General features: G+C 44.3%; 1 protein-coding gene and 1 non-coding gene across 8 annotated transcripts in view; both read left to right on the forward strand.

Moving 5' to 3' along the window:
* Window positions 1–21,820, forward strand: part of SEMA5A (semaphorin 5A) — a 481,312-nt gene that overhangs the window by 381,602 nt on the left and 77,890 nt on the right. For all 7 annotated transcript variants that reach the window (XM_043601165.1, XM_043601208.1, XM_043601185.1 and 4 more), the window contains 2 exons: window positions 6,874–6,991; window positions 17,735–17,916. In XM_043601165.1, coding sequence (XP_043457100.1) covers window positions 6,874–6,991; window positions 17,735–17,916 — 300 coding nt within the window. The remainder of the gene's footprint in view (window positions 1–6,873; window positions 6,992–17,734; window positions 17,917–21,820) is intronic.
* TRNAQ-UUG lies at window positions 9,375–9,460 on the forward strand. The gene has a single exon. It is a non-coding gene; the product is annotated as a tRNA-Gln (tRNA).

The raw sequence follows: 21,820 nt of genomic DNA on the forward strand, positions 1-21,820 counted from the left end.
TTGTACTGTTGGTGGGAATGCAAACTGGTGCAGCCACTCTGGAAAACAGTGTGGAGGTTCCTCAGAAATTTAAAAATAGAATTACCCTATGACCCAGCAATTGCACGACTAGGAATTTATCCAGAGGATACAAGAGTGCTGATTCATAGAGGCACATGTACCCCAAAGTTTATAGCAGCGTTATCAACAGTAGCCAAATTATGGAAAGAGCCCCAATGCCCATCAACTGATGAATGGATAAAGAAGATGTGGTGTGTGTGTGTTCACACACACACACACACACACACACACACACAAAATGGAATATGACTCAGCAATGAAAAAGAACAAAATCTTGCCATTTGCAACAACGTGAATAAAACTGGAAGGTATTTTGCTAAGTGAAATAAGTCAGTCAGAGAAAGGCAGATACCATATGTTTTCACTCATGTGTGGAACTTGAGAAACTTAACAGAAGACCATGGGGGAAGGGAAGGGGAAAAACTAGTTACAAACAGAGAGGGAGGGAGGCAAACCATAAGAGACTCTTAAATACAAAGAACAAACTGAGGGTTGATGGGGGGGCAGGGAAGGGGAACGTGGGAGATGGGCATTGAGGAGGGCACTTGTTGGGATGAGCGCTGGGTGTTGTATGTAAGTGATGAATCATGGGAATCTACCCCCAAAGCTAAGAGCACACTGTATATACTATATGTTAGCTACTTTGATAAAAAATTATATAACAGAATGAATCAATAAATAAAGGAAGAGTTTAGTTAAATATTAATATCACTGTCTTGGAAAAGAGAGAGTAGTTTATCCTTTTCCAAGAACTAAGGCCTGTCAGTGAATATACATTTAGCTCTATACGTACTCGTCCATAAATGTGTTTTTAAATTAAACCTTAAGATTCTGACCAACATATGTTCTGAAATCAGAGACTTTGAAACACCAAGGAAATATATCAAATGAGGATAATCTAAGGTTATTAACCAAGTAAGGAAAATTTGTTATTACAAAGACTCCTCATCCACACAAAAACACATTTCAAAGTGAAGAAAAGCCACCTTCATATGGCCACATTAATAAGACATCTGTGATCCTGCATGCGGTGTCTTTGAAAGACCTACCTTCCCAAAGTAATAAGTTACGATGATTGTTTTTTCTGGAAGTACACTTTAGCGGAAAGGTAGAGCTCATCAGAATTTTGCCACGGTATGAAATATTTTGACTGAGGAAAACATTTATATATAAATGGAATTTTTAATGAAGGGGCATTTGTGCTTATAGAGAAGTTTTTAATAGTTTAAGGGATAAGTGGCATGTTAAGAATGCGCCAAGCCGTCAACATTATCGGAAGAAAGATGTTTTTACAAGCGGCTTTTCATTTAAAACAGCTTAAAATATCCTGTGTAACCTTGTGGCCTTGTTTCACTTCTGCAGGCAGATTTGCAAAGAGAGGCTGGAGGGCCAAGTTAGGGAGTTGGTGGAATTTTCCTGTTTTCAGAATTTGAATTTTGTCTAATGGTCATGTTGCTTTCGTAAGGAACATGAAAGGGGCGCCTGGGTGCCTTAGTCGGTTGAGCGTCCGACTTTGGCTCAGGTCATGATCTCGCGGTTTGCGGGTTCGAGCCCCGCGTCGGGCTCCGTGCTGACGGCTCGGAGCCTGGAGCCTGCTTCGGATTCTGTGTCTCCCTCTCTCTCCACCCCTCCCCTGCCTGCACTCTGTCTCTCTCCGTCTCAAAAGTGAATATACAGTAAATTAAAAAAAAAAAAAAAAGAAACATGAAAGGGAATTCAGGCCCTTTGAATAATTATGTAAGTGTAGCTCCCTCCTGTTTGCTCACCGCTGTGAAAGTGGGATCGTGCCCAGACAGAATTCTGACGTGTGATACATAGTATGGCATTCTGGCAAAATGGCTGGTTCAGTAAGACTAGGACACTGTGGGTCAGAACGTGCCTTCGCAGCCAGGAGGTCGCAGCAGGAAGCAGAAAGGTTCTTGATTCTCACCTGTGTCCAGGTCTGTCTCACAGGTGAGGGGTCTTCAGATTTCCAGAAACTTCCTACAAAACATCTGCCCAGGCAATGTTACTGAGGGCTGATTTGCTTACACCGAGCTTAGTGACAATACGTGAAATATCTTACCTTGTAGATACAAAAATTCACTTTCTTGTCTTTTACACAGCCTTTGGTTTATTCTCATCTTTCTTATTCCCTGAAAAAAAAAAGTTATTACATCAATTGTGTGTCTTTAAAATAAATTCTTAAAATTGAGAAATTTGGGATATGCTTTATATACAGGGCAAATTCTACTCTATGGAACTGATCATTGAAATGACTTTTTAGTTTTAAAAAGTAAGTTGTTAAAAGATTATATTCCCGGACCTCAAGAACTAGAGATTTCGCAAAGCTGGTGCTCACACTTAGTGTTGTAAACTTGTGTTTAAAAAAGAGGTTGTCTGAATTTGATAGAAAAAGGAAAACAAAACAAAACAAAACATCCCCAGCTTCCTGGTTGTTACTTCTCAGCCCTGGACCTGTTTGTGTTGGTATGAGATTGAGAAGTTTAGCTTAAAAAAAATATGTGGTTTTTTGTCATTGTTACTTGTTTTGATTTTTAGGAGGGAAAAAAGGAGATTTACCAGAAATACATTTCTGGTGGATCACAGATAGGGAGTCAAATGAAATGACTGATCAAACATGAAAGGACCAGAAGGAATCCTGCATAAATGTTTTTACGATTTTTAAGCATGGAAGTTCTTTGAAAGTATGCACAAAATCCAGATGCTGTGAAGAAAAAGACTCATATAAACTTTACTGCATAAAATTTTAAAACATCTGTATCTTGAGAAAAAAAATACTAATGACAAGTAGGAAAAGTATGTGAAGCATTATGGACAGAGGGTTAATTTTCTAATACAGAAATTGTCACTTGCAATGACTACATAAAAGTAGTGAAGCCAGTTAGTCAATCAAAAAGAAGCATAAAGGAGAAATTGGTTACAAATGGGAAATTTACATGAACAGAAATACAATAATCCATAAATGCACGCACACACACACACACACACACACACACACACAATCTTAATCTCACAACTGAGTAAATAGAACAGATGAGTAGAAAAGTGTTTTGATCTATCAGAAAGGGCTAAGTTAACAAAAAAATAGCATCCAGTATGAAATAGGGAGAGGATAAAGAGTTACCCTTCAAATTGTTGACTGGTACAAAATTATTAATACTCATAACTTCTATCTCATAGCTCCACGAATAGAAGCTTATCATGTAGAAGATACGTACAGGGGCACCTGGGTGGCTCAGTCGGTTGAACGTCCGACTTCGGCTCAGGTCATGATCTCGTGGTTCATGACTTCTAGCCCCACGTTGGGCTCTGTGCTGATGGCTCAGAGCCTGGAGCCTGCTTCGGATTCTGTGTCTCTTTCTGTCTCTGCTCTTCCCCTTCTCGCACTCTGTCTGTCTGTCTCTCTCTCAAAAAATAAATAAACATAAAAAATATTTTAAAAAATACATATGAAGATGTGCATTACAGCCTTGCTTTTAAAGGATCTAAATAAGTGTTCGTTCCTCTGGGTAACAGAATATTACACAGCCATATAAGGAATAAGGTAGAGCTATGTATACTGACAAAAGAAAATGTCAAAGTATATTTTTTAATTTTTAATTTTTTATTTTAGAGAGAGAGAGAGAGTATGATGGGGGGAGAGGGGTGGAGGCAGTAGGGGAGAGAGAATCTCAGAGCGGAACCTGACGCAGAGCTCGATCCTGCAGCCCTGGGATCGTGACCTGAGCTAAAATCCAGAGTGGGCTGCTTAACTGAGACACCCAGGCGCCCTGTCACAGTGTATTTTTACGTGTAAAAAGCAGACAGGAGGCTGTGTGTATACTCCCCTTTGTGTGTGTTACATATAATCGTACATATAAAACAACAAAATATATATGTATATGTAGACATATCCATACGTGAATACGTATTTGTGCGGAGAAAATGTCCCCCAAATATATGAAAGTGTGAATAGTGCCTATTTCTGGGGAAGGAAAGCGTACATTTTGTCCTTGATAACTGTTCTGTTGGAGTTCTCACATGAAAGTACTATGTGCTTGTTAGGGTAATTAAATAAGAAGGCCCTTAGACTGAAGTTGCCTTAAAACCTTGGCAGCTGACCTAAGCAAACCAAAACCGACGCCAGGGTCAACTGCGCTTGAATCTGAGAAAGTGAGACTTCGGAACAAACGAGCTCAGTCAACCAGGCTTTCCCAAATAAGACCACCACTTAAGCTATAGCCGATCAAATGATTTCCTTGGTTTGCTGCTGAGTCTCCTCTAGAGGATTCTCTCCCCTAGCTCCTGTCAGGGGAACCTCCTAGCCTGGTGCAGTCAGATTTACAATTTTGACATCCCTCGGTTTACTTTTTAACACGGGCACGGGCACTTAGGATCATGTTCCAAGGAGGCTATGGCGACAGGCACTTGTTTCGGCCCCGTTTCCACGCAACCTAGTCCTGCTGTGAGGAGGACCAGTTTTGACCACTTGTCTCTGAACTTCTTTGGCTGGTAAATATATATTACATAGCAACAATAAATAATAGCTTTATACCATTATTGCTTGATTTATTGTCTTTAGAGATATCTTCCCCTGCTGCGGGACTTATGCTTCATCTTTCTCTGCTTTGGTTTCCTCCTTTTAAAGTGATTACATTTATTTCATTGAAAATAAATGCGGTAGCTAATTGAGGTGTTGTATTTGTAAGGTCCTCTGAGGTCGGAATGAGCTAATAGAGGTCACGTTCTTGGAGCAGTGCTTCATATGTGGTTAACGTATTTGATGCGTTAATCACGATTCTTTTGTATCATTAATATTAGCAATTTACTATTACTTACAGCACCTCCTTGGCCCACATTTGATAGTTATGCTATGATTTCTGGTCCTACTCCTGATTAATTGGTAATCCTCTAACAGATTCTTCCTGCTGTAAGGGGCCCCTTACCTCTAAGAAGACATTAACACTTCCCTGTTGCACTAGCTTGCCTTTCTGTGCTTCCATTTCCTGCACGCCTGACCTGTTGGTCCCTTAAGTGACAGGATTCTCCAGTGTTCGATGCCCTGCTTGCCTCTGGGGTCATCTTTTGTATAATTTTGGCTCTATCACTGTCGCTCTGCTTCCCTCTGCCCCTGAACACCCTCTCTTGTATTTATAACATATGGGCCAAAATCTTCATCTAATGGTGCCCCAGTACCTGGTACTGTATGAACTCTCTCATCGAGACAAAGCTAAAATAAAATATCCACAATGTATATAATAGTTCTGATATAACTTATTGAATATTGTAGTTGGAGCTACATTAAACAACTATTGATTGACAAAATTTTTAATTCATTTTTAAGCTATGGTACCCAAAAGGAAGACTTCCCTAACTTATTAAATTCAAACTAACCATGTTGAAGGGTTTCAGGTGTATTTGCTTGTCCTTGGGCCAATTTCTTAAATCTTCTGTGCCTCAGTTTTCTCCTCCGTATGTAAAAATAATGCTACCTCCCTCATTAGAGTTAAATGTCTAAATGATATAATTTGGTATTTTATAGTAAGTGTTCCACAAATAACATCTGTAACTAGGGTGAGGATGATGATGGTGATGGTGGTGATGATGGTGATGATGATGATGGTGATGGTGGTGGTGATGGTGGTGGGTGGTGATGGTGATGATGATGATGGTGATGATGATGGTGATGGTGGTAGTGATGATGATGATGATGGTGATGGTAGTGATGATGATGGTGGTGGTAGTGATGGTGGTGATGATGGTGATGATGATGATGGTGGTGTTGATGATGGTGATGGTGGTGATGATCATGATGGTGGTGGTGCTGGTGCTGGTGCTGGTGATGGTGATGATTTTGATGATGATGGTGGTGATGATGGTGATGATGATGATGGTGATGGTAGTGATGATGATGGTGGTGGTGATGGTGGTGCTGGTGATGGTGATGATGATGGTGGTGTTGATGATGGTGATGGTGATGGTAGTGATGATGATGGTGGTGGTGACGATGACGGTGATGATGGTGGATGATGACAGTGATGATGGTGGTGGTGATGATGATGATGATGGTGATGGTAGTGATGATGATGGTGGTGGTGGTAGTGGTGATGGTGCTGCTAGTGATGGTGGTGATGATGGTGGTGATGATGGTGATGATGATGATGGTGGTGATGGTGGTGATGGTGATGATGATGATGGTGGTGTTGATGGTGATGGTGGTGATGATCATGATGGTGGTGGTGGTGGTGCTGGTGATGGTGATGATGATGATGATAATGGTGGTGATGATGATGGTGATGATGATGGTGATGGTAGTGATGATGGTGGTGGTGATGGTGGTGCTGGTGATGGTGATGATGATGGTGGTGTTGATGATGGTGATGGTGGTGGTGATGATGGTGATGATGATAATGATGGTGGTGGTGGTGGTGATGATTATGATTATGATGGTGATGGTGGTGGTGATGATGATGATAATGGCAATGATGGTGATGGTGGTGATGATGGTGACAGTGGTAACAACATCTCGTACTTTTGAACATTGCAGAATTCTGACTAGCTTTATTCATGACCCCAAAAAGCTCACAGCGGCACATTTAGTTGTTTCCCCTGTATCTTAGGATAAGTATACATATTTCAACCAAAATTAATCACTTGATTTAACTAGATACTTGCTGATGTATGTTGATGGCTTATTTTCTCGTGTGCAGGCTAAAATCGAGTTTCTTGCAACTAGTTCCCATGTCAATTCCTAAGGGCCAGACTCACCTAAGCTTATGTCTCTTGTGGGTAAGGCTGCCTCTCTGCTGACCTTTGGGTGTGTGTTTGCAGTGCCTGCATTGGGGCCCAGGACCCTTACTGTGGCTGGGACATGGTGATGAAGAAATGCACGAGCCTGGAGGAGAGCCTAAGCATGACACAATGGGAGCAGAGCACCTCCACCTGTCCCGTAAGTGCGCGTGATCCCCGGCCTCAGAAAGCCCCGCCCGTGGGCACTCAGCTGTCTTAAATCCTAACCCACACGTTGGTGGTGGCCATGCATTTGGGACCTTTCTCGCACACCCAGTGCTCTCTCAACTCGTTCAGCTCTTAGTTTCCACCAGAGCCACGTGGGATGTTGCCATAAGCTTTTTTGTCTGTTTTGCAGAGAAATACTTGAAGAGAAAACACTGTTGATTTGGAAATGGGATGTAGTATCTCTGTCTCATTCTTGGATTTTCTCTCCAGAGATTGGTGTGGACTATTTTGCCCTTTTTAGCATGAGTAAAATAGTGACTTCCACACCCATCAATTTCCCTTGGGAGCTATAATTCTAGAAACTGAGATAAGTAGAGCTTTTGAAAAAATAAAGTAAAGGATGTTACTGTTGGTCCAGGCGGGACAGTCTTCTGGATCCTGCCCAGGGTCCCGGGAAGGTCTGGGAGAAACAGCACGATGGCCATTCCCGCTGTGAACCCACAGAAGGAAGAGAAACTCATTTCCATTTGGAGCTAGGTTTTCTGAATCTAGGGAGGAAAACAATGTTCTTTGCCAATTTATCTCTTTGAGGCCTCACTTGTAAGAACCAGCTTAATTTTTTTTTCCCTTTGTCTTTACAACCCTAAATGCAGTGATCTCAGATTCTTTTTTCTGTCCTCAGAGAATATGAGCAGGAACTGTTAGCCTCCATATATTTAAAGTGATGAAGTCACTGTGCTGTCACATAGCTGCTGATCTCTCTGTCAGTTCGGGCGCACCTCTGCAAGGCAGAGGTGAGAAGGGAAGAGGCACATTCCGGTATCGGGAAGCCCACGCTGTTTTTCCGATGCAGATGTCCGACGCATCTGGACACGCTGTTTCCTATGAAGGGACCTACCCTTTCCATCACCTAAACCACATATTCATGCAGCCTCTCCTTCCAGGGGAAGGGGAAAACCAGGCAGTGACATGGGGAAGGCTAGGATTAGTGAAACCAGCATCCTGTCCCAAATGTGGGCACGAGATAGAAGCCTTTTACTGCAAAGGTGTGTGATCACCGCATCCAGGCTCTGAGCAGAGCTTTACAGATCAATTCGCCGCTAGTCCTTTGGGCTGTTTAGCCTCAAATTTTCTCACTGTTTCTTGAAATCGATTACAAAAATGCCAGTGTTTGTGCTGAGTTCTTTCTCGTTTCTGAATAACACTTTCAAAGCACAGAGATGCTCACCTTGAATCTTTGCAGCTGGAGAAAACAGAAATAGCTGAACTGTCATTCTCAATTATGGGCGTGTACTCCCCAAGAATCGGTGCATCTTCTCATAGATGTATGAGCCAGCATCTTAATGGCAACAAGGGCAGAAGAATGTAGTAACAGTTCTTACAGGAACAGTTCTTCTCAAGCGGTAAGGCCTCCACTCCAAAACACACGGTTTCGTGGAGATCGGAGACGTGCTTAACTATGTAATGGAAAATCGTGACACAGTCACCCACTAGGTTCACAACAAATACATGCGTTGTCTATTTCTACAGGAAAAAAAATGGAGATGACCTAACATTTAAAAAGTGGCCAGCGGGTTGTTACGAAAGTTGTCACTGCTGCTGAGAGCGCAGTTTCTATTTCAAATTCAAAGAAGGTCACAGGGTGATACGGACTTGCCCTGATGGGAGGGCTGTCCCTTCACATCTCCGCTTTACAGAACCATCCCTGTTCTGTCTCCGTCTGTCTGTCTCTCTCTCTATATACATACATATATGTCTATATACAATATATAATACATACACTTTTGATAAGAATATGCAAAGCCTCCAACAACAGACAGCAAGTTATGTCCCCTGGAGCAAAAGGCAGGACAGGAAGCTATGCAATTGTCTGATTTAGATAGGCTACCATACAGAATGGGAACTCCCGTAGACCCAACTACTTGTCAAAAGATAAACTGAGCCATATTAGTTTTAAGAGTTTGTTGAACAGAACTCAATTCAAATCAGGCAGCGTCCAACCCAGCAGACAGAAAGGAGCTCTGAGGAGTCGTACAAAACAAAAGACTTTTACAGATAGAAATAAGTGGGAACAAGGAAGTTTTTCTAGGCAAAAAAGCAGGTTGCTTATTGCAAAGTTACTTTTCCTTAGTAGATGGCATGGGTCTATCAGTCAGAGGAGCTGGCTAGTGCTGCTCAGGCATTTCCTGATTGGTTGAAGATTCCTTTTCTGGGAGAGCCAGCACTGTATGTAATTAGGTCAAATCTCAGTTTGGTGACATGGGGCTTAGCATAAGAAATTCCATTTTAGGTCTATAGTTTTGGTTTTTAACAACTATAGTCATCGTACATCTCTTTCTAAAATTCTGTCTCTTAGAAAGAAATGAGCTAGGGGCACCTGGGTGGCTCAGTCGGTTAAAGCATCTGACTTTGGCTCAGGTCATGATCTCATGGTTCGTGGGTTCGAGCCCCACGTCAGGCACTGTGCTGACAGCTCAGAGACTGGAGCCTGCTTTGGATTCTGTCTCCCTCTCTCTCTGTCCATCCCTCACTTGTGCTCGGTCTCTCTCAAAAATAAGTAGACATTAAAAAATTAAAAAAAAAAAAGACATGAGCTAGATGAAAAGTATTAGCATTATGATAGAGAAGTCTTAGGTATTTTTAAAAGCTATTAAAATGTAATTTTGCTTCTATTTTATTTGTAAATTTTTGACTAAAATAGAAGAAAGGTTTAATTTTATTGGCTAAATCTGTATTTCATCATTTCTGATACACCATTGGTTGTTTTTATTAAGAAAATAAATGTTGCCATGGACTGCAAGATACAAACTGATTTCAGAGATATTTATATATCTTTATATTTTATATATTTATATATCTTTATATTTATATCTCTTTACAGAGATATAAATATCTGTATATAAATATTTGTATAGATATTTATATATTTATATATATATCAGTATATATATAGTGTATGGATAGATACATATATGTATACATATACAGCAGTATATATATATAGTGTATAGATAAATAGATACTCACACATATACTAAAAAATCTTAGAATCAGTGAAACAGTTTTTTTTTTATCTACATGTCTATATCCAAAAGAAATTAAGGTTTATAAGCTGAGTGGTTTTCAAATGAGACCAGAGCATCTTATATCCAATGTAAAAACCCAAAATGAACACTAAAATGGAGACGGTTTTATGGGGAGCTCACATAATGTGGACGACAATGAGGGTAATGCCAGTCTCTGTGGGAAACTACCCAGTCAGTCTTCACAGATTTCAGACCAATGACGTAGCAGAGCTGAGTTCCCCAGTCAGTGTTGCATTCAGAACATGGACAGATCGTCTGCTCTCTAGAGAGTTCCACTTGGTGATGGACCCCGGGAAACCCTCCCAGGGTTTCCCCAGGGACTTAGTGCCAGAAAAGGCCTATTTTCTATTGAAAGCTCCCTATTTTAAAACATTTATGGATCTCTGTTGTATAGGAGACAAGGCAATAGTGACTGACGTATCGATTAATTTCTGGTGGCTTACGAATTTTTAATTGAAAACATTATTCTCAGTTTAAGAGATTTGAACTGCTTGAGCAAGATCTAAATTTACAGGTCTGGAGTGATTTGAATATTATTTACGTCCTGCATAACTTGCAGTGTTGCTTGATGAGGATAGTGTAGTCTTAAGAATCGCCCTGAGCTTTATTTATGCCCGAACACCGTCTACATTCTTTGTGGGTACATCGTTACCGGTATACATCATACAATGAGTCCCCGTTCCAAAATACATCATGCAATAACCAGCAAAATACGTATACTAAATAAGCACCTCGATGGCTTGCAATAACTAGCTTCTTCCCAGGACACTGTGTAAATAGCACCTTTAGAGCAAAAAGATCCTTTAGCACGGATTGAACCCAGAGCCTTCCGTTTACATAGCAGCACCGTGGACCAGAGTCTAAGGGGTTGATAGAAGATTCTAAAACTACATTGGGAAAGAAACCAAGACTCGAATCCGGTGCTTCTGACATTATCCTCAATCTACAAGACAATGACATTCCCAGCTGTCAACGTCTCCCCAGAGCAGTGGCTGATGGGTTCACCCAATGACAGGTGACCCGGTGGTCACCTTACATCTTATGCTCAGATAGCCGGTAAGGCATTGTTTCTGAATTTTGTAGTGAAATCTACTGCAAAAGAAGGAAAAGGGAGCTAAGGTTAATTGTGTGTCTACACCATGTGCTAAGTGGTGTGTTAGGCCATTTCAGTGGATTATCTCATTGGATATGCATGATCACCCCAGGGGTAAGCATCACCGCTTCCGTTTCATGAGTGGAAGACCTGTGGCTTCGAGGCAATAAAGACTGTCCCTATCTGTCTATGTGACTAAGAGGTCACATGCTGTTCCCACTTAGTCCTCTTCAAAGGTGCTCTCCTTCCCTCGTGTAATTCACTCATGGGGAGAGACTTAGGGAAATTAGGTTGATGTTGTAACATGGAGACAGTCTGTTCCAAGGGGCAGATCCAATATCCTGTTTTGTTGCCATCTCTGACCAAAGGTGCGTGAAACTTTGGAAATGCATGAAGGAAGATCTTTTGACTTCTGAAAAAACATCTCAGTAGAAAATAGAAGAGTTCACTTGAGTTATAAGAGAATAATGGTTGGAGTACAGCAAGACCTTAAAGGCACACTCCATGGATTTCTGTACCCATCAAATGCATCTACATGCTTGGTTCCTTGGGAATGAATGAGTTGAACATGAGGGATTTAAACGTGGGATTACAGGTTATGCTTGTTAGCAAAAATTGAATCTTACTTAGCTAGCACTTAGAAATCCATTATTTCCTAGGTAAAGGGAAATTTGCTATTATACAGCTATGGCTAAAAGTGTAAGTACTGGTTTGCACACGACTCCCATCAGGGAAGGATCTAGAATCACAGAATGAAGTGGCTAAGATCGCAGGCTCTTGATTAGCTTGTTTACACCGATTCTTGGGTCCCTTACAACCAGTACCCTGAATAAATTGAGCCTAATCTGAACCTCAGTTCCCCTGTCTGTAAAATGGGATGTAGATACCAAGGACCTTGTGAAGAGTCCAGAGTTAACACATAGAAATCACTCGTCACATGCCTGGCATCCACTAAAGTACCTACATGTGGTATATGCTTTACTATGGTTTAGCCGTTAATATCTTATCAAACGAAGCACATACTTCAAAGAGAAAGTCGCTAGGCAGAAACTTGGAGATAGCACAACCACAGATAATATATTCTAGATAGCTTTATTTCTGATTTCTAAAGAAAACTAACAAAATACAAAAGGACGTGCTCGTATGGAGAAGGGAAGCAGCAGAACCCATCCCGTCATTCATGGATCTGTTCCTTAGGCAGATCCTCGAAGTAATGTACTGAGCGTCAAAAGGAGTGTGTGGTCGAAGTGGGTGACAGAGCCACCCACTGCCCACGTGCTTTTCTGCGTGTTGCAAGTTCTTCTTGCTCCAGAAGTTAATAGAACCAACTGCAGCGGTCCTGGATTGAAAATCTGCCCTTCAGCATCTGCAGCTACCCCCACTCTTCCCCTGCGAAGCCATCACCATTTACTCTTACTAATGACTGGCTAGTGCTGTTCCTTTTGCTTTCCAGTGTATATTTACTGCAATAACTATTCTGTTTTTTTCTCCCTCATTCCACTCCATTCTTTCATTTACTGTCACTCGTGTCCAATTTTTCCTCTTTTTCTCTGTCATCTTAGCTCAACTTTTACTCACATACATTTGGAAAGAGAATGTGTGTGGCACCTCTTTGCCTAAAGACTGTTATCTTATGCCAGTGCCCAAACAGGGAAACAAAAGGATGTGTAGTGTGGGGGGTTCTTTCTTTCCCTTTGAGTTTTACTGAGATGTAATTGATACAGCTTTACACAGCACTGTGTGAGGTTAAAGTGTTCAACACAGTGACTTGACTTGCATATATTGTGTAATGATCGCCACAGAAAGTTTAGTTAACACCCATCATCTCATGTAGATACCCCCCCAATTTTTTTTCCCTTGTGAAAAAAGGGAGCTCCTCTCTTAGCAACTTTCAGATGTCCCATCTAGTGGTGTGAACTCTATCCATCATGTCGTACATGACCTGTCCAAGACATATTTATCTTAAAACTGGAAGTTTGTACCTTTTTATTTATTTTTATTTTTTATTTAAAAAAATTTTTTTTAACATTTATTTATTTTTGAGACAGAGCATGAACGGGGGAGGGGCAGAGAGAGAGGGAGACACAGAATCAGAAGCAGGCTCCAGGCTCTGAGCCATCAGCCCAGAGCCCGACGCGGGGCTTGAACTCATGGACCCTGAGATCGTGACCTGAGCCGAAGTCGGACGCTCAACCGACTGAGCCACCCAGGCGCCCCAGTTTGTACCTTTTTAAAAAAAAGTTTATTTATTTATTTGGAGAGAGAGGATACGCAGAGGTGGGGAGGGACAGAGAGAGAGAGAGAGAGAGAGAGAGAGAGAGAGAGAGAGAGAATCCAAAGCAGGCTCTGCACCAGTAACACGGAGCCCAATACCAGGCTTAAACTCAGAAACCATGAGATCATGACCTGCACCTAAACCAAGAGCTGGATGCTTAACTGACTGTGCCACCCAGACACCCCGAAGTTCATACCTTTTGACCTCCGTCTTTCCCCTAGTTCCTCTCTCCCCCACTCGACGCATCTGACAGCCACAAATCTTACCCCTTTTTCTCTGAGTATGGGCTCTTTTTAGATTTCACTTGTATCGGATATCATAGAGTATCTATCTTTCTCTGTCTTATTGCATTTAACATAATGCCCTCAAGGTCCATTTATGTTTTTCCACATGGAAAGATTTCCTTCTCTTTTATGGCTGAATAGTATTCATATATTTTATATACATATGATATATATATATATGTGTGTGTGATATATACATGTGAGATATATATATGAGATATATATGAATTTTATATTATACATATATGAGGTATATGAGATATCTCCTATATATTTTTATATATACTATATAAAAGAGTGGTATATATGGCACATTTTCTTTACGTACTCATCCTTCAGTGGACACATAGGTCGTTTCCATGTCTTGGCTGTCATAAGTAATGCTACAGTGACTGTGGGGGTGCCACTAACTCTTCAGCGTAGTGATTTGGTTTCCTTCAGCTCTAAACCCAGAAGTAGAATCGCCGGGCCATGTGGTAGTTCACTTTTAGCTCCTTGAGAAATAGTGGTTCTTAACTGGGGGAGATTTTGCCCCCAGGGACATCCAGCAAAGTCCATAGAAACTTTGGTTGTCACAACCAGGGCTGGGGGGCCACTAGCATCTATAGTGGGTGGACAAGGGAGATCACGAATGCACAGGGCAGCCCCCACGACAAAGAATCCTCTAGCCCAAGTGTCAATAGTGCTGAGGTTTTACAACCCTGGTCTCATGGACAGAAAAATGCTGACCAGTATTTCCAATTATACCCTCCAAATTGTGAGTCAGGCAATCTTTGGCATGTTATAAAATTTTCTTACATCTACGTTTGCTTTTTCTGTAAAAATCGTAGGCCTAACCAGAATTAAATTCCTTGTGAACAGGGTCTTACAAAGGACCAGTTCTATCCTCCAGCGATGGGGAAGCAGCAGTTTCAGGAGTGATTCTGATGCCCAGTTTGGGGGGGTCGTGGGTGAGCAGCTCTCTTATTTCCTGGCCTGCTTCTCCACAGGGGCACCAAGCAGCGAATTCTCTCATAACAGTGTCCGCAGCAGAGAGAGAGAGAGAGAGAATATTCTGCTTTTATCTGGAGGAAAGTCATTTCTGGACTCCTCTTTCACTCTCCTCTTGAGTCTCCTTGACCAGAATCTGGTCACATGTTCTTTCGTGGGCCCAACACTGGCCCAGGTGAGTGGGGTTCCCATGATAGCCTTAGACCCTCCTGCTAAGGGCATGGCTGGTGATGCCAACCCAGCCCTCCCACAGTTACCTACTGTCTCCCCGGAATGGTAAGGAATGATCCCCATGATGAATGCAAAACCCCTTTTATTCAAAGTGATTCTTTCATAAAAAACCATCCACCCTGGTTGGTGTTCTTGCCCTTTGGGCTGAAGAAACAGATTCTCAGATTCCCTCCAGGACTGGAAATTAATTTCAAGAGAGCGTATGAATTGGACAGGAACCTCAAAGTTGTCAGGAAACAGGCAATGACTCTGACTCCTCCTCTCCGTGTCTGTCTGTCTGCCTGCCTGTTTCTGTCTCACTTGTATCTGCCCTATATTGATTTCACTTCTAATCACCCTACTGATGAATTTAGCTCACATGACGTTTACCTTGGTTGTGGGTTTGACTCATGACCGTGAAGTCTAAATATGTTTCCATCACAATCTGCCCTCTTTCAACATTCTGGATGATTTCTGTCTCCACGAGCATTCCTTTGTCATGATCACAGTGGATTTCTCCTGGCCTCACCAGTCTTCAGTTTCTCCATATTCTGTGGGTTCCAGGTTTCCTCAAAACCTCCTGTAGCTAGAGAGACCCTAACAGTCTCCATGCCTATTTCCATCATATGTTAGACAGCGAAACATAGACGGGGTTTAGAAACATAGAGGTTTAGAAGAGAGGCAAATGGAAGGGACCAGATGGCTCACAGAGGGTCAGCCTCCTGACAGTGCTCCGTGCTGGCCTTCATCCCCTTCCCCAGCCACTCTCTCCCCCATGGGCCTGTCCTTCCCCACTTCCAGCTTGCCCCCCACCCAGGCTTGGGTTTAGATAGTGGGAGACTTGGGCAGGAGCAGAGACATTGGGGTATGTCTTCCTTGCCGTCTTCCAGCCTAGGCTGCCCCCCTGTCAGGCTGCCCTTCCCCAGGCTCTGCCTCACCCAGCCCCCATAACCCCATTCTTCTCTCTCTTTCTGAAAGGCTGAGGACAGTTACAGGTTTGGATTAAAAGGCACATGGGGATTTCTTTGGATTTAAAGGCCCGTGAGGGGATTTGTTAGCTTGGGTTCCATGTTAAATCACAGTGAAGGCAATGACTGATCCCTTCCTGCCTACATGAGAGCCCTTTGGGGCCGAGCCAAGAGGGTGAGCTGGTCAGTGGTAGTGGAGGGACGTGGGAATTCCCAAGTGGCGGGGCCTTTGCTGCTTTGAGAACATTTTGGTGTGAGTGATTAGTGGCTTCAGTCAGCTTGTCTTATGGGGCTCGGTTCTCTGAGAAAACACTGAAGGCTCCAGGGAAACTTACGGTCAGAGTATGAGCTGCATTTTTATCCTGACCGAAGCTGGTCATGGACCTTGGAAATGGGGACTTTTTCCTCTTGGGAAAAATCTGCCTCTGAGTGTTCACTGTCACTGTCTGTCTGGGTCAGGTCCAGTGAGTCACCTCGAATCCAGCTCGATTCCCTCCTCTTTGCTTCTTCTGGAAAGAGCCCGGCGTGGTAGGGAATTCTGGATTTTCGTCCACCTAGTGGACATAAAAGGTTAGAGTGCTGACAAGAAAGCGGGAGGCAGAAAGTGAAACTGTGGCAGTTGGAGGTGACGCACCAGCCACGTCAGCGCACGCGGACACGTTTCATGCGGACTCCGTCCTACTGTACTTGGAGAAGTGACAGAACAAAAGTAAAGCTCACCTGTGCTTTTCACGCGCAAAATACGGCACTGGCACTTTTCTGAAATGGGGAGGTACAGGGACAGTTCGTGGCCTGGAAAGAACGACCTGCCTTGTCCGTGGAGTCCTGTCTTGCGTGGATGATGAGGCTTCAAACGTGTCACGACTAGGGTAGGGCAGGAAGGAGCAGCTGGGAGCAGCAGAGGGGGAAGTGAAAGAACGCAGCCACGTATCGTCCTCTTCATGTGTCGTGCTTTCTAAGAAATACCGACGTCGCCATATTAAAGTTAGGAGGTTTGGACTGTAGGCCTCCTTCCGGCCGTTCAGGGTCAGTCTGCTTTTTCCTGCAGGGTGACTGAGGACTCGGTCTCAGGACTCACGGACCACCCTGTGGCTCTATTGTCAGAGGTGACCTGAGGTCGTCCAGTCGTCCGTGTCCGTGGGGAGCCCCGTCCAGCCAGGCGGCAGTGGGCACAGTCCCCAGCAGCCTTCCCAGGTCGGGCGTGCTGGTTGGACGGCCCCTTCTAGGCCCGCACACCCCTCTCAGTGCTCAGAGCCCCTTCCTTGCCCCGACCTGCGGGAGCGGGTTCCTGCCAGGCCCTTCCTTGCCGGCAGGTTACAGTGTGGCTGTGACCGGGATATGCCTACTGGCTGCTACAGTCGTGGCTGCTTCAATAGGCCAAAAATTCAATGTTGGCAGTTTGCGCTGACATTTGAGCTGGGCCAGGTCTTAAATGAAACGAACTGGCCAATCTGTCTTCTACGGGACCTAAAAATTCAACAGAGTTGCACATCTGTGATTTCTCACTCCAGTTCTTCTCATTCCTTGGGTTTCTCGCATTAGTGGACAATTCTGTGGTCGGCTGATGGCCAAGCCCTTGGCTTCCTTCACTCCCCTCCCCCGCCGCCCCCTCCCCCCTTCCCCCTCCTCCCCTCCCTTCTTCTCCATCACGGCCCCCACCAATGACCTCGGCCGCCTTACTTTGAAATCCCTCCCTGTTCATCCCTCTTGAACTTTAACATCAAAATATTCTCAACGTGCTCTGATTGTACTGTGAGAGACCTTTCAGTTTTTCTCTCTGTTTACAGCCCTAACCCTTCCTGACATCCTCTCTTGTGTCTGCTTCCCAGACGAGGAATCTCACCGTGGACGGGCACTTCGGCGCGTGGTCTCCGTGGACGCCCTGCACGCACACCGATGGCAGCGCCGTGGGATCCTGTCTGTGTCGCACCCGCTCCTGCGACAGCCCGGCCCCCCAGTGCGGAGGCTGGGAGTGCGAGGGCCCCCGCATGGAGATCGCCAACTGCTCCAGGTGTGTCCCTCCCGACACTGGTGCCCTCCCCCGTGTGCGAGCGGACCGTAGAGCAGGGGGGACGTCGTCTTCGGTGTGCATCTCCCTTTTTCGGGAGGGAGGTGGCAAGGGACAGGTGCACTTACCACTTAAAAGTTACGTGATCTACTGAAGGAGGTGTGGTTTTATTTTTTTACTTATTTTATTTATTTCTTTTTATTTTTTTAATGTTTATTTTTGAGAGACGGAGGGTGCATGGGGGAGGGGCAAGGAAGACCCGGAATCAGAAGCAGGCTCCAGGCTCCGAGCTGTCAGCACAGAGCCCGACGCAGGGCTCGAACCCAGGAACCGTGAGATTGTGACCTGAGCCGAGGTTGAACGCTTAACTGAGCCACCCGAGCGCCCCTGGGAGGAGATTTTAAACTATAAGTGAGATTGTAAATCTAAACGTGTTTAATGTGTTCATCATGAGATTAGGAAACATATTTGCAGTGTGCACAATGTTATTGTCTTGTTTGAGGGAAACGTCCATGGCAATCAAAGTCCTTTTCTGGAACACGTAGGCCAATAGCCCCTACCGGTAGAACACGATACATTCGTTGTGAACTGGCCTAATCCAGGCGGCCGTGCTCGGGCCTCCGTTTCCTTTGCCAGCATCAGGGACCCCAGTGGGTAGGGGCACTCGAGTGCCACAGGCCCTCCACCCTGCCCTGGCCATTAGGTGCCTCCTGAGGATGAAAGCAAGTCTGAAGTCAGATTTGGCCACACCCAGAAAACTGTGACACAGCCAGTCCTTGCAAATGATGGAGTCACAGCTCCCTGTCCCTCAGGCACGCTGACACGGACACACGCGGAGGTTCTCATGAAGCAGATGTGATGCTTCTGGCGACGTTTAGTCGGGCCGGAGAAATGCAGCCTCTGCTATCAAGGCAGAAGCTACAGGCAAGAGAGCCCCCGGCCTCGCTCCCAGGCCGTGCGAGGACAGAGGTGCACACACAGCGTCAGCTCGCCCAATCCTGACCTCACTTCCGGCATCAAACGCAAATTATCCCCAGTAGCCCATGTACTAAGCGTCCCCTTGTGCAGAGGCGGGAAACGACATGTGCTGTTTTGCAGCAGCCTCCTCCGAGGCGTGAGCACAAGGGGGACGGTTCTGGTAGTTTCGGAGGCTACCCGTGGGGTCGATGTTCCTGGAGCTGGAAAGGAAGATCTGGGGTGGCAGCCAGAGCTCACGTGCCCACGCGTGTGCATGGCACATTCACCGTGTGTGTATGTCTTTGGACAGTTCGAGTTTCCTGAAGCAGCGGTCTTCATGAGCAGCCGCTCATCAGCTCCCCTCAGATAACGTTGATACACTAGATTGCCCCTCAAATACTCGTAGATCGGCATCTAATTGTTTTTCATCAAAAGTTTTAGTACTCGTGGGGCGCTTGGGTGGCTCAGGGGGTTGAGCATCCAACTCTTGATTGCGGCTCGGGTCCCTGATCACGTTCGTGAGATCGAGCCCCGTCCGCATCTGGCTCTGTGCTGACAGTGTGGAGTCTGCTTGGGATTCTTCCCCTCTCTCTGCTCCTCTCTCCTTCTCTCGCAAAATAAATACATAAATATTTAAAAAGTTTTAGTAGTTGCAAAGATGTGATTTCTGTTACGTCCCTGTTTAAATGTGTTATGGGCTCTAAACGCTTTAGTGATTTGATAGCCACCTGTCCCTTTAAGAAATTGATGAACAGGCTCTAATTTAACATTCAGAGAATTTACGGTTTTCCTTCTTAAATTTCCTATTTTTATTCTCTTTCCCTTATAGAATCGTATCCTAATATATTACGTTTTTATGTTGAAAAGTCTTACACTGGTCACCGTATCATGCTTCTCTGCCACTACCAGAATAACAAATTACATGCATGGAATTCAAAAACAGAATTTGTATTTCTGATAACCATAGGCTTTATGATGAAATATTTTGAATATATGTTTTAAAAATTGCCATACGATGAATCTAAAATACATGAATATTACACATTTTGACAAATATTTTTTTCACACTTAAAATGTGAGATCTCACTGGAAATTCTTACCTTCAGGCAATTTTTTTAAAACTCCCACCTACTTTTCCTCTTTAGGCACGAGTGCAATTTCTTGCCCGATTTGGGGAGGGCTTAGCATCGATTCCATTCTTACATTTTTATTTTTCTGTCTACAAGTACTGACAGGTATGACTCCTGTAAGTAGATGGAAATATAAGATCATAGCATTTCCACGCAGTTCTCTGGATTCTTTCGGAGTTACCTGCCGAAAGCATGGTGATCTCATGCCAGAGATTGTTGTTATTGCCCTTTATCAGTTGATAACCTGTTTATGTTGGCCTTCAATTTTGTTCGAAGCGAAACATAGCCAAGCACCTAACCTGCAGACCCCCATTTTTGCTTACTCACTACTGTCCGGTACTTCCTCAGTGTGTGCAGAGTGCATCAGAAAGCCTTTAAGAAGGCTGACCACAGGCTTCCAATTAAACCTGTTATTCTTTACTTATAGGCACCTTGTTTCACTCAGTGGAAGTGTTGGGAAGTTCAAAATATTGCTAGTTCAGCACATTTTGCAAGCATGTCTTTGATTACATGCTGTTATCACATCACATCATTTAAATATTTTTTTTCTTAACACCTTGGAGCTACAGATTGAGGTCATTCAACGTATGAAATGAAAGCCACGATATAAAGGAATTAGCTAGGCCAGACTTTCAAAGCAGGGCCGAGTCAGAATGACAGTGGATCTGGAAAATAGGGTTTCATTTTAAAATTAAAGTAAACGTTTGAATGTGCATCCTCATGACACCATGTCACTTCTGAATTCTAATTCTTAGGGAAGGAGAGAGGGAGCCATGGAGAGAGGGAGGAGAGAGAGAAACAAAACTAGCCAGTAGGAAGGCAGAAGGTCCAGGGAAGGTCTGGATCCTTGACAGGAGTTTGTCATCTAAATGAAATAGGTTTCTACAGCCTTCCATTTTTCTTACCTATACCTTTCTTTATGGAACTTTTTCTCTAAGAGCAAACACAGCCTGTGCCTGACCTGGGTTGGTCAGGACACAGAGACTCGTGTGCAGGATGGAGACTGGGGAATGTCCCAAGCGCCTACCCCTGTGAGGGCAGGCAGGAAGGAAGCGTGGGCCAAGGGAGGACTGCTGTGGGCTGCAGCCCTGAAAAAGGACTCAGCTGAATGCACGGGGAGCCCCGTAGCTGGGACAGCCCTTGATGGTGGTTAGATCCTCTCAGCTGCAGTTCTGAGCCCCTAGCACCCTGAGCAGCTGGAGAGGCTAGGGCCGCAGTCCGGAGTGGGGGGGGGGGGGGAGTTTGACAGTAGCTGGGGGATGGAAGAAGCCAAGTCCTTGCCAGACAGCTCTGTTCTGCTCTCTAGTCGACCTGAGCCCAGAACACCCCAACTCAGTGAACATCCCAGTACCGAATAACCAGGAGAACAATTTCATCAATGATTCACTGGGTTGATTCCCTGTTTCCCCTGCCTATTAATTTGTTGTTTCTAGATTGTTTATTTCACTATAGTCAGTTTGCTCCCCTCCCCTGCACCTTCAGTGCCGTGACCACAGCAGCATCTTATATTTTAAAACAGACATCAGGAAGGCCTCTCAAATCAGTCTCCAAGCTCCCTCCTCACTTGCTTGTTAATTTACAGTATTTCTAAGAAGTATTATGTTGTTTCCACGAGGCTATCTGGAACACGGAAACCTCTGGGCAAGTCCTCTATGCCATCCCTGACACTGCAGATCTGCGATCGCTCACTAGGAGAGCCCCGAGCGCGAGGGCGCTTCCTGCCCAAGAGGAGAAGCTGTTGGGGGAGGAAGGGAGAGGTGCAAGGGTGCGTTCTGCCCTCCGCTCCCCTTCTCAGGCCAGCCCAGGTCACTCCACAAGGT

Source organism: Prionailurus bengalensis, chromosome A1 (genome assembly GCF_016509475.1).
Source record: "Prionailurus bengalensis isolate Pbe53 chromosome A1, Fcat_Pben_1.1_paternal_pri, whole genome shotgun sequence".
Classification (NCBI taxonomy): Eukaryota; Metazoa; Chordata; class Mammalia; order Carnivora; family Felidae; genus Prionailurus; species Prionailurus bengalensis.